This window comes from Bombus huntii, unplaced genomic scaffold, assembly GCF_024542735.1.
Source record: "Bombus huntii isolate Logan2020A unplaced genomic scaffold, iyBomHunt1.1 ctg00000083.1, whole genome shotgun sequence".
NCBI classification, from domain to species: domain Eukaryota; kingdom Metazoa; phylum Arthropoda; class Insecta; order Hymenoptera; family Apidae; genus Bombus; species Bombus huntii.
In genome coordinates, this window is record NW_026099338.1 from 367066 (window position 1) to 383575 (window position 16510).

General features: G+C 35.6%; 1 protein-coding gene and 1 long non-coding RNA gene across 3 annotated transcripts; one reads left to right on the top strand and one right to left on the bottom strand.

The window, feature by feature from the left end:
* Positions 1-6845: 6845 nt before the first annotated feature.
* Positions 6846-9236, bottom strand: LOC126876572 (uncharacterized). Of its 2 annotated transcripts, XR_007694328.1 has the most exons (7): positions 9130-9236; positions 8822-8917; positions 8467-8745; positions 8123-8391; positions 7943-8039; positions 7676-7780; positions 6846-7243 (listed from the first exon to the last, which is right to left on the bottom strand). It is a non-coding gene; the product is annotated as an uncharacterized LOC126876572 (long non-coding RNA). The 2 variants fall into 2 exon arrangements; XR_007694327.1 differs by lacking the exon at positions 6846-7243 and having other exon boundaries at positions 7384-7780.
* Positions 9237-13062: 3826 nt separating this feature from the next.
* On the top strand, positions 13063-16226 carry LOC126876560 (omega-amidase NIT2-A-like). The gene is made up of 4 exons (XM_050639430.1): positions 13063-13305; positions 14876-15060; positions 15461-15629; positions 15905-16226. Exons 1-4 carry the CDS (start codon positions 13209-13211, stop codon positions 16036-16038), a joined length of 585 nt encoding a protein of 194 aa, XP_050495387.1. The 5' UTR covers positions 13063-13208; the 3' UTR covers positions 16039-16226.
* Positions 16227-16510: the final 284 nt, after the last annotated feature.

Here is a 16510-nt window from a genome sequence, read left to right on the forward strand (position 1 = left end):
GGGATATGCGGACGGAACGAATAGAGTTTGTAAATTATCGAAAGCGCTTTATGGGTTAAAAGAAAGTCCGAGGGATTGGTATGAGTGTTTTGATAGGTATGTGACGACATTGGATTTTAAGAAGAATAACATAGAGTTGTGCCTATATACTCATGGAGAGGGGGAAAATGTTGTTTATTTGCTAATATATGTAGACGATTTGTTAATCTGTAGTAAAAACAAAAAAAGGATACAAAATGTAAAGAAGCTATTACCTGATAAATTTAAAATGAAAGATTTAAGTGAAGTAAAAGAATATTTTGGAATAAATATAGAGTATGATTATATAAAAAATGAAATGAAACTAAGCCAAACGAAATACATTGAATCATTAGCGAACAAATATAAATTACAAAACAGCAAATTGTACTGTACACCAACGGAAACAAATTTAAAAATTGAAAACGCTGAGATAAATAGAAATGACATTGGATACAAGAATTTAATTGGCGCATTGCTGTATATTAGTACAAATACCAGACCCAATATAAGTTATAGTGTGAATTATCTTAAGTAGATTTCAAGATTGTTGTAGCGAGACACATTTTAAATATGCTTTGCGAATATTGAAATATTTGTACCGAAATATTGAAATATTTAATATTAAAGATTTAAGGTTACATTAGAAAAGGAATGAAAAGTGTGAAACGATAGATTGTTATGTGGACGCTGATTGGGCAGGAGATCATTTAGATAGAAAATCTACTTCTGGATATGTAATTAAATTGTATGGAAATGTAATCGGTTGGAAATCTAAAAAACAAAGGTGTGTGACAAAAGCCTGGACGTATGCAGAGTATGTAGCTCTATCGGAAGCGGTGAGTGAATTAATGTCTATTAGAGAAATTATGAAGGTCTTCAATGTAAATCTAGACAATAACCCTGTAAAAATTTATGACGATAACTCTGGAGTGATAAGTATAGCAAAGTACGGAAATTTCACAAAAAATTCTAAACACATTGAAGTTCATTACCACTACGTTCACGAATGCTTAAAGGAAAATAAGATAAATATAATTTAAGTAGGTACAGACGAAAATACTACATAGGTTCTCTAAGAGGTTTTTCTATGTGCGATAGTCGAATCAAAGATTTGAATTTTTAGATTTGATCTACAGTGTTTATATTTTCAATAATGTTAGAAATTTGGACTGAAAACTTACCACCATTGATAAAGCATACTGGCGTTGGCTTTCCAAGTATACAATTTTTTGAACGATTTCTCCCGATGCGAGGGGTGGTTCTTGCTGCAGCAGAAGAGTATTATTATCTAATTTTAATGTTTTATTGGAGAGTTCGAATCGATATTGATTTAAACCGGGTAAGCCTAATATGCCGTCTTCTATGATAGGGAAATTATCATCTACTAAGGAAAATTCTATCTCTTTGTTGAATAAATTTAGTTTAATTTTGGAATTGGATTCGTATTTGGAATGTTCCATGGAGAATTTCTATGTGTCTGGTATTATTGTCCTTCCTGGGTAGCATCCTCGTTTAAGCAAGTTGATTCCTGCTCCCGAGTCAACGAAAAATCGCAATCCTCGTCGTCCTGGTAATTGTAGTCGTATTGTGGATAATCTTCCTGAGGTAGCATTGTTAATTCTGATTGTTCTTGAATGTGGTTTATTCCTGGAGGGGCTTTTGTTTGAGGCGGTATTCGAAAATTTTGGCATTGATTGGCAAGGTGTCCCAATCGATCGCATTTGAAACATTTCGTTTGTGGCCTTTCGTTTAATGGTCGATTTTCAAGCTTTGTAAAATTATTCATTCTTGGTAGAATGTTTTGTGTGGGTGGAGTTTTGTTATTCATGTTACTTGTAATCGTGAAGCGGTTACCTACTGGACGAGACGTCTGGTTACGATAAGATGGTGGAGTGGTTGTTTGTCGTGTCATCCGTCTGCGAGCGTTGTCTTCGCGAAAGTATTTTTCCACGTCCATTGCCTTTTTTTCTGCATCGATGATGTTTGGGGGGGGGGGATTAGCCAATAGCACGTGTCCTATTTCTGAACGAAGGCCTCTTACATAGTCAATCACAGAAACCATGTATAGTCGATCGTTCATCGCTCATCGAGTTAGTTCGTCTTTATATTCATTGGTAATGCTGTATTGAAGTTTGTTGAAAACACGTCGAAATCTAATGTTATAATTTTGCACGCTTTCGGTTATTCCTTGCTTTATCACTCTTAACTGATCTTGGTGTTCTCTTACTGATGCTTGAGTAGCTACGTTACGTCTTAATCCTTCGTACAGAGTTTCGAATTCGTTAATATGGATATTGCGGATTGTCATTGCGGCTTTTCCTACAATTTTCTCTATTTTGATCATTTTTAATAATAACGTTTGTTCGCTACACATCATTCTCATTTCTTTTATTTCACGAATAAAATCTTCTACACTTATATCGTTTTCTCCGTTTAGTATCGGAGATACTAAACAGCTTTTAGATTTCCAGAGTTTCCAGCTGTTGAATTGGATGGTTGGACATATGTTGGTGGCTTTTGTGGCATAGGTGGAGGTGGATTAGTATCGTGTTTTAATACTGATATATTATCGTCATCGTCAGTCATCATAGAACCGAATTCAGTTGATTTTACGTTTATTTGTGGTAGTTTAACACGAGAGAGGTTTCTACTTAATATTTCCATTTCGTTAGCGCGTTTTCTATTTTCTTCGTTCGCTAATTTTAAAGCATTCTTTATTTCGTTAAATTGTTGTCGAAATTCTTCGTTCTGTCTCTGTATTAAGTCTAAAATTGCTCTGGTAGAGGAATCGAGTGTTCCCGTTTTATTTTGAACTCCACTTGTAGAGGGTAAACTTGTCTCGGCTTTTGTGTCTTTCTTGTTCATATTGTCTCTTCGCTAGAGTTACTAGAGAAACTAACTTTTCGCGTTCTATATTGTTTAAAAGAATTCCGACTTTTCTCACCTTGATACGTAAGTTCGTAGAATGAGGTTCCCTTGCGGTGTTTTCCTCTGTGGCGCGTTCAAATGCGTTTGAGTGTCAAACTCGTTCTGTTGATTTGTTCTATGCTGACAGTGGCCCCGTTAATTTGGTCCACCGTGGTAAATTATTGACAGCAAAGTTCATAACACAAGTAGTTCGAATCCTTCGATCTTCAATAATGTCCGTAGACCGAAATCGTAACTTCGTTTACACTGAAGCGAATGGATCCTGGCAGGATCGCCAAAATGTCACGTAAAAATAATGGGAAAATAATAATAAAAAAATGTTGGGTTCTTGAACCAGAGTTCGAGGTACCTTTATTTTATAATAGGATTACAAGTGTGCGATTTGACCGTTACCGAAAGACTGAAAGACTCGATCAAGACACAGCCCTTCTAGATGTTCGTTTATCTTATGCCTATGTGCCGAATTCATATTCCTTTGTTTTGGGAGTCGGTGTCGTGTGCAAGGCTGTTCAGGTTTCCTGAGTCTGTTGGAGATATTTGTTGACGTTACATGTACGTCAAGACTGTGTAAGTGTCACGAGGCAAAACAATAATATGAGTCGCTCTCGATTTGCATCGTTCTCTAACTCATGCGCCGCTACATACTTATATAGCTATTATTTCTTACAACCTAGCGTATGCAGTTGTGTATGGGGCCTTAAGTTCACTGTTTATAGATACTGCTAGGAATTAATCGAACGAATTCAACGCAGTCGCGTTTACAGAGTTCCGTATTATCGGAAATGCCGAATTCGCGTGGTTTCGCTTTGACGTTCGTCCACGTTGACGATTGTTCAAAGAACAACCGAGAGGCCTCCGCGTCGCAGCTACGAAAGACATCGAAGCCGCGACACCCTTCAGTGACTTCCCTATCTTTTCCTAAAACCAAGGATGACGCAACTCAGGCAATCGTTACAAGCGTTCGAACTTCACATTTTCTTACCATACTATCAACAAAAAATGAAAGCTGGTTTTCAATGAGTCATTATATAATTATATGTCGGAGATGAAAGAACACCGGAGCCTTTGGAATTTTAGATAATCCCGCAACATTCTAACCTAGAGTCTACTATAGCTGTAATTGAACAATTGTAGTTATTCAATCCGATTGTAATTGTTCTAGATTAGTGACGGTGAGCTTTGGCTCGAGGTGACAGTCTGTCGCCCAACGTAGCCGCGGTCAAGGGATAAACGCTTTGCCTAACAAAGGTATGGAGTAATTCTATAGCTCTCCTTAAAAGAAATATTCGTGGCGACACGCGACAGTAAACATTCCAACGGTTTCTGTCCCGTGGCTCGCCACACGCAGACCCTATTCTTCGAGTAAGATGATTGCCAGATGTCGATGCGTCTCCGCAGTACATGTTCGGCTAGCTGGAGGGCCCGTTATAAATCTTAAGGTTTAGTTAACTAAAGTCCTTCAAACAGACAAACAGTCTTTGTCCCAACTACGGGAAGATAGGGGAGACATATTTTTCAACGAGCGGCGTCTCCCGCTAGCAACTTTCCCTCGAGGGCGGCTAACATCTTTTTCTAACCACCGATATGGAGATTGACCAATTAGCAGCAACGTCAATTTCCCTTACTTCCTAAACGAAGGCTTTCCTCGACGAATCCGATGATCTCGTGTCCTTAGACACACCCCATTATAGTTTTCCTCTGTGACATCGTCGGGACGGGACGGGCATTCTTTTACGCGCTCCCGTCGACCAAAGAGTAACGTCTTTACGCTCAGCAATTATTTTTACGAGTCAGACTTAGATTCAGCGAGAACGCCCATCTGTCATCCCGTTGGCCGCGGATTCGTTATTGAACCGGAGACCACTGTCACTAGTGTCGCGGACGTCTCACCGCCGTGGTAGATTGTCAAAACCTGTGTTATTCATACCTGTGTCAATAAATCGTATCTTCGTTACACCGCAACGATGGCTACCTTCAATGAAGACTCCTCAAACACCGACAACCCTATCCCCAATGTCATTCCGACATATATATCCACCGAAAATGCGCTCTTGTAGACAAACGCTCGATTCGCGTCATAGCTTTTAAAGCTTGTCGCATCTCAATCCGTTGGAAAAAATTTTTCCTGTAGCATATTTTATTTTTACGAACCAACAAGGTCTTTGTTTATTTCCTTCTTTTTTTTTGCTCCAATTTCCCCATTGTTTTTTCAAGGATAGTATTTCAGAGCCACTAGTCAAGTTTATTGTAACAATAAACTTACGTTTCGGAAACATTTTGTGCTGTGAAACAGAATACACTAAAGTTTGAAGGTCACATCGATTTTCGAAAGTTTATAAATGGAGGTGTATGACAGTATCACCAGCTGTTGCTGTCCAAGTAACTCCAACATCGAAATACTACAACGATTCCAATCGAAAGCGCTAAGAGCCTTAATAGACGCACCTTGGTATGTTACCAACGAAACCATCCATCGCGACCTCAAGATACCTACAGTCAAAGAGGAAATAGCAAAATATAGCGACAGATATAGCAAAAGAGTCAAGAAACACCGAAACCCCCTAATCACTGGACTACTCGATACGACGGACCAGATTCGCAGGCTGAAGAGGCACTACTCGCTAGACCTAAACGTTAGATTCATTTAATTATCCAAATTAAGCATATGCACTTACTTATAATACTTATAAATTATACCTATCTATAATAAGTATTAACTTATTGTAAATAAACAGCCATGTCACTGCGCCACGCCGGAAAAATTACTGAAAATTCTCAACGCGAGAATTGATTGTAATTTCAACAAATAAATAAAAACAAAAAAAAAGCTGTTGCTGTCCCCAAGCGCCAAAATACGTTCTGACTACTATTTTATGTATCTCACAGAAGTATGTCTTCATTCATCATCTCCCATGCCATCCACCAACGTGTTCTTAACATGTTATCTCCTAGTAAAATATTGATGTTGAGTCAGATATCCAACTGAATAATCTTTTCGGTGTCTACTATAAGACATTTAAAACCAAGGCTCGTACACACGTGTGCTTATACGTCAGATGTAATACTTAACACGAAACCTGCTTATATTAATATTAAATTTATGCATAGTAGGATGTTCGACCTTTGTAAAAATGAAATTATAATACATACAGTTTCACCGTGGAAAAGTGAATCTTTCTAGCATGTCCACGCAAATGCAGCGGAGGGGAGGACTGTGCATGCACCAAACAACTTTACGTTCGTAATTTTTCACACAAATGTACAACTGTAGGGAAAAAATTATCTCTGATTTTTCGGATGTTAGGAATCGACAATATCGCATAACGGAATGCTGTGTTCTACGTATTCTATTTTTGTTACGAAAGTGGTACAAACGAAGTCCACGTAAGAATAGTACAACAAAATCGGTTGAGGTTAGGTTATCGTGCAGATATCGCGGCTTTTGCATTGGAAATCACGCAACTGCCAGTCTCGTCGTTCCTTGTAAACGAAAGAAAGGTATTGTAATCGGTCGGAATTAACATAAAACTCGTCGTTTCATGATAATACTGTGCATTCTGAATATGCTATGATTTGGTTTAAAATAATAAATAGTCCATTCTTGCATACTATTGCTCCAGCTTTACTTGTATTTTCGATATTGGTATAAATAGAAAGACAATTAATGTCGTTCGAGTCTATTTTCGGATCATTTATATTACGTTTAATCCATATAGTTATCATATGAGACATAGTATCGTAAAATTTGGAAGAATAAAACGTTCGTACAGGAAGTACATTTTATAAGAACTCCAACAAATCTGCGTGTGCACCTAAAATACAAACTGATAGTGATAGTGATTGTTCATAAGTTTATATACATTATCTAATGTCAATCGAAGGTATCAATTCTTTTTCTCCATAAGAGTACTTTTTCATTTATATGTGTTCAAAAATACATGTGTTCAACCGTGAAGCATATGTCACCTACAACGAAAAAGAGTTTTCCTATACTTAATATTTCCTTTATATACCTATGAAAGTCTATTCTTCGCGTAGTATGAAATTATGAATAAATCTGGAATATTGTTCAATCTGAAAAGAAAAATAACTTATTGACATCATTCATTGATACGAGATTCAGAATGTTTGTTTTGTCTTGCAGAAAAAGAAGGCAGCCCTCCCTTTCTTTTAATGTGAAATAGAAAGCGAAAATTTGAAAACAGATTTTTTGGAAATTTACTTGCAAATATCGTTTTCAATATCGTGATTTTCTTCCCAATGGTACTGTACTTTCAAATTTTCCAGTATCCCTCTAAAAACAAAAAGTCGAACCTCGTTATTGTTAACGTAGGCATTACAAGGAAGAGAAGTATTAGAAAGCAGCTCCTTTTTGTTATGGATTTCTTTATAATCATGTAAATAAGAAATTCCGGAAATTTTTTCCTAAAGAATTTAATTCTTGTGCTTTGATTGATAATTATTACACTACATACTAACTTTTCGCATACTGTTCGCGTCTAACAATTTCCTAATAATAACTACTTCAAAATAACATATGTTCTTGCACGAATTCAAAAGTACGTATGATACAATTACAATTGATTCTAAAATAATAATTATTTAAAGATATTAAGATACTAATTAAACGTTTCACTATATTTCAAAATCTGGAACAACAAATTTTTATTTATAAAAAATGAAACTGTGTTTATATATTCTTTGTCATGATGCTATTTCTTATTACCATGTCGACATTTTTTAAAATTCATTTTGTTATCTCTACGCAATATGAAAATTCATATACTGCTTAATATTTTTTACATATTATCCATCCACCGCATGATATCTCCTGAAAAATCAAAATATTAATGTTATATTATTACAATGCTTCTTAAATTTCAATTTTTGACAAATTTGAAATCCAATATATTTTGCACAATTATTATTTATCAAAAAATTCCAAGTTAGTAACTTTCTTTTCAAATGGCAAATAACATATACTTTGACTTACCTGTAAGTTTTTGTTCCTAATCATCATTTCCTCTTATAGAACATCATTATTGTTCTTATAATTACTACCAGTGTCATAGATATTGTAGTGGCTACAACTGAATTAATAGAAAATGATAAATAACTGTGTATAACACTAACACATAATTGTGTATAACAATGACAGATAACTTTTACTTACATATCAGTCGATAAGGGATTACTGTGATATCCTGTTGATGTTTCTTAAGGCACTTGATTAGGTGCGATACGGTATCATTCCTTATGGTATACTGTAGATAAGTATTTTAGAAAATAACAAGAATAAATCTAAATTATTCAGAGGTTCCAGTTTCGGCTTAGACATAAATACAGGACCATTTGCAAAGAAGAAAGGGTGCGTTTCTACAGCCTCGTTATAGTAACCATGAATACCAATCTCTGAATTACTGGTTACTAAACATAAATATCCTATAAAATTTAATATATTTCTTTAATTTTTAATACATACATGAGTTAGTAGTTCTAAATTATGAATCATCCTACCTGTGATATTACACTTTTCCTTATAATATCATCACTCGAGTGAACAACATTAAGATCATGTAAACCATGTCATCCTATCTTACTGTGAAGATACTTAGTTATGTTATCTAACATTATAAAAATATCATCAAATTCAAGTCCTTTTATTCACATCACATGGCCACGACGATCTGGTTCTTCGTTATATAATGTTCTAAAATTTGTCGTATATATAGGATGTACAAACCGTGATATCAAGGTATCAGTTCTTCCTTCCCAAGGGACAGTTTCATTAAAATTCTGATAGAATTAAAAATTAATTATTAATATTCTAACAATCATATATGTTAAATACATTATAGTCAACGATATATACCTGAGCGAATGTAGGGGTGATTCCTTGATAATTATAAATGTCATCAGCCCACATCATTGTGCCACTTCTTTGTACTCCAGCCTCTAGATTAACAGCCTAAACAAACATACGAAATTTTATAGAAGCTGTACAAAATATAGTATATATGCGCAATATTGAAGCGTTCAAGGGGATATAAAGGTAATGTACATCACATACACGTGTACTCTCATGCAACAAAATACAATTAGATTTAATAGTATAAGCTCTTTTATTCATCATAATAGATTGGAAATTTAAGTGTCTTACGAGGGTGAGTAAAAAGTTACCCGCTCTGTCGGTGTAGAATTTATTTTAAGCAATTGTCAAAAAAGACATACATCATTTTTTGACATAATCACTCGATTTCTGTATACACTTTGTCCATTTGCCGAAGGACCTTTATATTTTCTCATTAAAAAATGTTTTGGGCTGAGCTGCGAACCACGAATGCATCGTCGTCTTCACCTTTTCATCAGCTTTTTCGGCATCCATCTCGCACAAACTTTTTAAAATCCAAATCTGTCGTGTACTATTGCATAAGCAGAGCCGTGGCTGATTTGCAAATGATTTGCCACATTATCCACTGTCACTCGTCTATTCCATAGAGCATAAGTTCATGAGCACGTTCAATGTTGTCATCGTGGATGTGGACGGGCGTCCAGCTGTTTTTTCATAACACTTGTGCGATCTTCTTTGAACTTTTGTGCCCATTCAAACACACTTCGTGACAAAACACTTTCTCCATAATGTGCATTAAATCTTTGATAAATATAGGCATCAAACATAACCTCCGACCACAAGAAACGAATCACAGCATCCTGCACTGTTTTCCTGCAAATCACCATTGCAAAGCGCCATTACTCGCGCAACGGTCACAAACGAATTGACGTAACACAAAGAAACCTGCGCAGCAGCACTGAACAGATATTGACGTCATACGAAGAGTGCAGATGGATCAATACGGTCGACAGAAGTTTTAACTATCTGGAGTGCGGATAAATTTTTACTGAGAGTCGTATAGGAATCTATAATCTGTAAGTACACCTTTGGCTGAATGGAAATTTCTCTTACATATAGTCAAAAATGCAGAAACTGTGTATTGAATTGGAAAGTGATAAAAAATAAGTGAAGTTTCGAGGTTGCATGTGATTGCATGAGTACACAGGACGTTTTTAGCGAATAAAAAATAATTTTGAAAGACACGAGACTTATCTTGTATTTTATGCACTCTCTGTGTCCGAATTTCCAGAAGCTCTCTATCTTATGAAGTGTTTTAGATTAGCCGGAAAATTTTGTACGTACATACAAGAAGTATACGATCTAAGTGGAATATTCCATTATTCTCTTGATACAAAAGAAACGAAATTTACAGAACTTCTCAGAAAGTTGGTTTATTATTACCAAATTAATAGAATTAATATACGTTTATCATCTTTACATACCTAAGTTGTGGAGGTTTATCGTGCGTAAAAAATTAGTGTCGTTTCAAAGTTACATTTCGTACATTTTAAGCCTATAATTTGTAACGTACAAAACAATGTAAATTTGAGCTGTTTCTTATCTCCACAATAAAAAAATCCAACTTTACGTTTTTTACACAATGATATTTATGGAACAGTAATATCATATTATTGCATCGCTTGGAGAATGAAGTCAAGGTACGATGTGACCCTAGTGTAAACGCTGGGATACCCAGCTGTGCCGCACTTATAAGCATAAGACACAATACCTATTAAATACGAGGTTAATTCATGTTGTATCAGCAGTGATCCGCCGCGGTCAGCCTGAAAGGATCGTTAAATTTTTAATCAAAGATACTGAAATATATCGATCGAATTGTATTGAAATTATACTTATATACAGTAATAATCTTCTATTGATTTGTGTATTGAAATACTCCAATTTATAACGTACATGTTATATGTATTTTGAGCAAAACTAAGATTAGAGGAAATTAGATTAAATACCATAACGAGGTGTGAGAAGTGGGCAAAACTATTAAATTGTGTTTATCTATTATTTTTAATGTTTAAGACGTCGATTTGATGTTAATTCGAATCGACGTGTCTTCAGATACCGTATAGTTTGTAGTAACTCTGTAACTTAATTACCGTACAAGAATCCTCTCCACCCTGAGCATGTTCGGCGCATATTATACCATCAGTGATATCAGGTGCATTAGGAAATTTGGAATAAGCTATTTTGCATTCGGCGTTCTTAATCACTGGCATTTGTACTTCCATTAATGCATTACGTCGTGGTCGTCCTACGAAGAAAATAAGAAAGATATTTAAGACTGGAACTATTTAATTTTATTATAAAATTGATATCACTTACTATATCTTAATGCTCCCGATCCAGCAACAAGGGGGTTATAGCCGACGAAGTTGCTCTTTCGTAGGGGCTCTTTCGTACAAATGGGATATACGTACCCTGAAAAATAAAAAAATAAATGAAAATGCAGGAAACTAATGACCAAAAGTATGAGAAAGAATTATACACGCTTTATGACACAATATATGTGTACAGTAAGAAATTTCAGGATATGATACTTCAGTAATACTCAATAGCATATATATATATATATATATATTTGAGGACTTACTCGAAAATGGCACCTCCTCCACCAATCTAAGAATGGCAATATTATGATTGTGTATGTTTTCTATTCCATCCATATGTGCACAATGTGCTGCGGTCAAAACATGCCTAGCCGATATCAGGGAACCTCCGCACTTCCATAGTGGTTTGTCTGGGTTTCGGGGATTACGAAAACCTAATGCAGCGATTCATGGCCAAGCGCCTAAAATGCAATAGTCATAGTTGTGAATATACATAATTTTTTCTCACATAACGAGTAACAACGATTATTACCTATTCGAAATTCGATCATACAGCAGACGATAAGTACATACGTACAAATACTCTGAAACAGAGATTTGATAAAGACAGAAATTAAATTTTTATTCCAGTGGAATACAAATTATTAAATAATTCTATATAATTTCTATTTGAACTATACTGAACTATAAAGTTCAAACGTGTAATTTCTGCCCTAACAGTTTTTGATCTCTATCCATATTATTACTCCTATATCAATTTTTTATTTCAAGCAAAAAGATACTCTTCCTAACATGAAGTAAAAGAAAGAAATAATTCAAGTTAATAAGTAAAGTTACTACCGATAAAATCATAGCATTATTATTTAGTCTAATTGAAATGTACATTGATGTGCTGTTTAATGCCTTTAAAGTTCATTCTTTGCAGTAAATGGCTTATTATTAATCGGAAAGAAAGACATAAAACGTACCAAGTTCAGCTGGTTTACCATCGACCACCCTGGTATGAGAGACGTTGCTAAAACCACAGTATGGTGGTCGCAAAGCCTTATACTTATACACAGTTTTTATTAAAATTTCTCTCTTCTCTTTGTTTGGATCGTTCGGACAGCAAACGATCGTAACATTGCCCTGGTATCTGCACACTGATCGTCTATAAAAATCGGTGGCTGTACGGTACTGTATCTGCCATATTTCTTGCAGAGGTTTACATTTTCTGTAGTCAAGGCACCTGCCTTCTTGATTGTCCGGTGTGGTACATTCTGGATCAAACAATTTTAAAACATTTATACAGTTCAAAGATGCGTAAGAAAGCGACACCGATTACTCAACTTTCGAAGTAAAAAGCCGATCAAGTCCACCGGATTGCCCTACAGACACGTATTAATCCGTAAGAGTGAGTCATCATGTTGATAATAATTATCTAAAGAAACTTTTCACGTGAAAATATAAAATTTTAATTGATTAGATATTGTGTTAGCCATACTTAAGAAAGAAAATGAAAATGAATGAAATGAAAGAAAAGGACTACCTTCAACCTCATTTTTTAAATAAACACTTTGTCAGTTTTGCGGTAAATAAGTTCTTAGGAATTCAGGACAGTTTTTAGTGAATCATTTTGTTTCGACCGTTCGCGGAGAGACGCGATCGCGAGATAGCACGTCAACGAGAGTTGTAATTTCCCGTTACGATTAAATAATCGACGCCACGAACTGATCAGTTCAGTAGTTCAATGAAATTCCACAGAATTAACACAAATAAATTAATGTTTATTTCAACAACTTATTAACTAGAAAGATATAAATGGAACAAAAAAAATGTAACTGCGTTTTGGTTGATAAGTAATGCGCGACATACCACCTGTGTTGACGGTTCGACTTCTCGAAAAGTTCTGAACGCCTTTCGATTTTTTTCGTTTTTTCTGGAAGGCGACCCCCACTACGTTCGGATCACGCCACATTCTTTTACGCGAGGTAAAATAACGACCACGAGTCGACGTTTCTGGAAGTCGCCCTGCTTAATGAATCATGCGCTTGCCACTACAATGTTTGTTTGCCGGGCAGACGCGACGGTCCGTCTGCGACATTATAGTGCCGCGATCGATAGTTAAGAATATGACCTATGGTAAGCCGCATGGCGTAACATTCTCCCCCCGTTGAGAGGGTACCGATCAAACTAGCGAGGTGTGGTTGAAGTTCCCATCTTATTTCGTCTCGGTGGCTAGTTGTTCGGGTTTCTCGAGATCGGGTTGAATTGGCAGTGGGACAAGCCTTTTGACGCCCCGATCCAAAATGCTTTTTGCCGTCTGAACTGTAGCTGTCCGGATGACACTGTCACGACCGGCATACTTCAAATCCGACGGACTGACGATAGAGATAAAGCACTCGGCGACAATGTATATCGCTGAAGTGCCTAATGAACCATCAACATCCCAACGGTCCTTCCACCGAAGGTTCTAGAAGAAAGAGCACGTGGCAACGGTCGCGGACGCCTAGCAAATGCATGGACGGTGGGGATGTTGAGGGATGACAAAAGAAAGTAATCGGATCCGATCGAAAGTAAAATCATAAGAGTCAGTCTTAAAAAGTCACGCCCAGAGTTCGGAAGTAGATTGTAAAGTGTATTGATGTTAGAAAAAAAATAAAGTTTTCTTTTTTTTATTTTTTACCTCAAATTCCTTTTTTATTTTGTTATTTTACGTGACAACACCATCGGCGCCTGGATGAACTCGGCCCAGAGGCCAATGCATGGAGGGAACGTTGTCCTCTCTGAGGATGACGATTGTGCCCTTTTGGATGCTGTGTCCACCCTTGCTCCATTTATTGCGGTTGGTTAGCTCGTTCAAATACTCCTTATGCCAGCGGTTCCAAAAATGTTGTTTAAGCTGTTGGATATGCTGCCATTTGGAGAGTCGGTTCGATGGAATGTCTCTGAAATCTCGATCACGTAAGCACATTAATGAATCGCCAATGAGGAAATGTCCGGGAGTGAGGGCTAGGAGATCATTTGGATCGGTGGAGATAGGAGTTAGCGGGCGGGAATTGAGGACTGCTTCTATTTCTATGATAAGAGTATTACGGTGTTAAGCTCATATGTTTCTGTTTCTCCACTCGCGCTGCGCCATAATATCCTTTGATATTTCCGATCCTCTGGTCGTACGAGGAATTGCCGATACATTTTCTCGATCTCGCCAGTGAGTACGTACTGATGAGCGCGGAATCTAATTAATATACAAAATAAATTGTGAATTGATTCGAGAATATAGGATTTCCCCATTTTCATGATTATCGTGATTTTTGTATAAATATATTTTTGAAGATACTAATAATTAGGTACTTATAAATTAGTATTATCAATTATTTTGCATTTATAATTCCGCCTCTAGTATAAGTGTTAATTGAAAACTAACTTTATGTTTCAAAAAGTACTAGCAAAGTCGTTGAGTAACAAGCCACTGATGCTAACACAAATAGCATTGTCGTAATTAAATATTTCTAAATATTCATTTTTCATTTTGAACCTGTAGAAACAATTTATTATATATACTATTAGCTAAGTAATTGCATATTTAATTAAGTCGAAATATAAAACTTAGTTATTTTAATAATTTAAAAAATAAAAAACTGACAAACATTTCAATTTAATTTATGGTTGGAACAAAAGACATTTCATTAATTGAAATATTGCAACGCAGAGTACTTTCCAAAATACGCCGAGAGTATTCCTGATGGTGAAACGAGCGTTGCTTCATCGAACGCAGCTAAAGAAAACAACATCTATGTAGTTGGTGGTACGATGCCTGAAATAGAGGGCGATAAATTGTACAATACCTGTACTATTTGGGGTCCCGATGGAACTTTGATAGCAAAACACCGAAAGGTAAGTAATATATTCCTTTATGGCTTTGAATTTGAAAATATTGGGGCGAAGAAAGTGACTCTATCTAGGAATAATTTAGGAATATACATATGTACATACGTATACTATAACCAATTCTATAATTTACGGTTTATAAAATACGTTATGATACGGGAAACGCCCATTTTTGTTGTAATGTGTTTGTGTTGTATAAATTTTTCAAATACTTAAAATATTATTATACTTATTTTTTCTCCTTTTTAAACATTATTAAATGATAAGATTTTTTAATAAAAGAAAGTGATAAAAACGCTGTCAGTTATTAAATAAAAAATAATTAAAGTTTAGGAGTTGGTAACTTTGATATTAAATTACAAAAGTTGCAGCAATAGAATTAGCGACTACATTTTTATGTTATTAGGTACATCTATTCGACATCGACATTCCTAATAAGATTACTTTTCGAGAGAGTGATTCACTCAGTCCTGGTAACTCCCTAACGACGTTCGATGTGAAGGGCTGCAAAATAGGTATTGGCATTTGCTATGATATTAGATTCGAGGAAATGGCACGCATTTATCGGAACAAAGGTACAGTAACTTAATCGATCAATACTTAACTAGCAAAAAATTAAATATCTTTCTTAAATATATTCTATATAAAATTAATATAATCTGTAACTCTGTATAAACAGAAGCTTAATTTAAAAAAACCAGTATATTTGCTGAAAATGAAACAAATAAAAGAATTAAAAGCACAATAAGAGGACTGTCCTCGCATATTCAGAAATGATGGAATGTGAACCGTGCAACTACGAAGTTAATTGGTATTCGGTAGCTTCATATTTCCTGCTTCTCTGGGTTAGGTTGCCAAATGCTGATATATCCAGCGGCATTCAATATGACCACTGGACCACTGCACTGGTCATTACTTCAGCGTTTCAGAGCGAATGATAATCAATTATACGTTGCCTGCATATCACCGGCTCGTGTTCCTTAAGCAAGTTACGTCGCATGGGGACATACACAGTTGACCAATCCCTGGGGAAAGATTCTTTACGATTTGGAAACTCAAGAGAATATGGCAGTCACCGATATCAAAAAAAAAAAAAAAAAAAAAAAAAAAAAAAAAAAAAAAAAAAAAAAAAAAAAAAAAAAAACTGGCGAACCGTGTGTTACCACAACGAGACACGCGATGCTATTTGTCGCTTTAAATTGTGCCGCAACTCGTTTTTGAGATCTTTGCCAGGGGCGCGTTAAAACATGCTGAAAATATATTTCTGGCTTTTCTGGGGTTTAACTGAAATATGACAAATAACGTTGTAAAACATATGTACTTATGACTTACAGAGTAATTGAGTGTACAAAATATATAGTATACAAAATAGCCAGCGATTTAGGGCTTTAAAAGATCAAAAGGAAAGAAAAGGAAAGAAAAGAAGAAAGATAATATATTGTGGCAGTCTAAGTCG

Coding starts and splice junctions, on each gene's coding strand:
- LOC126876560 (XM_050639430.1), top strand. CDS start 13,209: ATGCGCTTGCCACTACAATGTTTGTTTGCCGGGCAGACGCGACGGTCC. Junction 13,306..14,875: donor AGTTAAGAATATGACCTATG/GTAAGCCGCATG, acceptor ATTGCAACGCAG/AGTACTTTCCAAAATACGCC. Junction 15,630..15,904: donor ACGCATTTATCGGAACAAAG/GTACAGTAACTT, acceptor TCTCTGGGTTAG/GTTGCCAAATGCTGATATAT.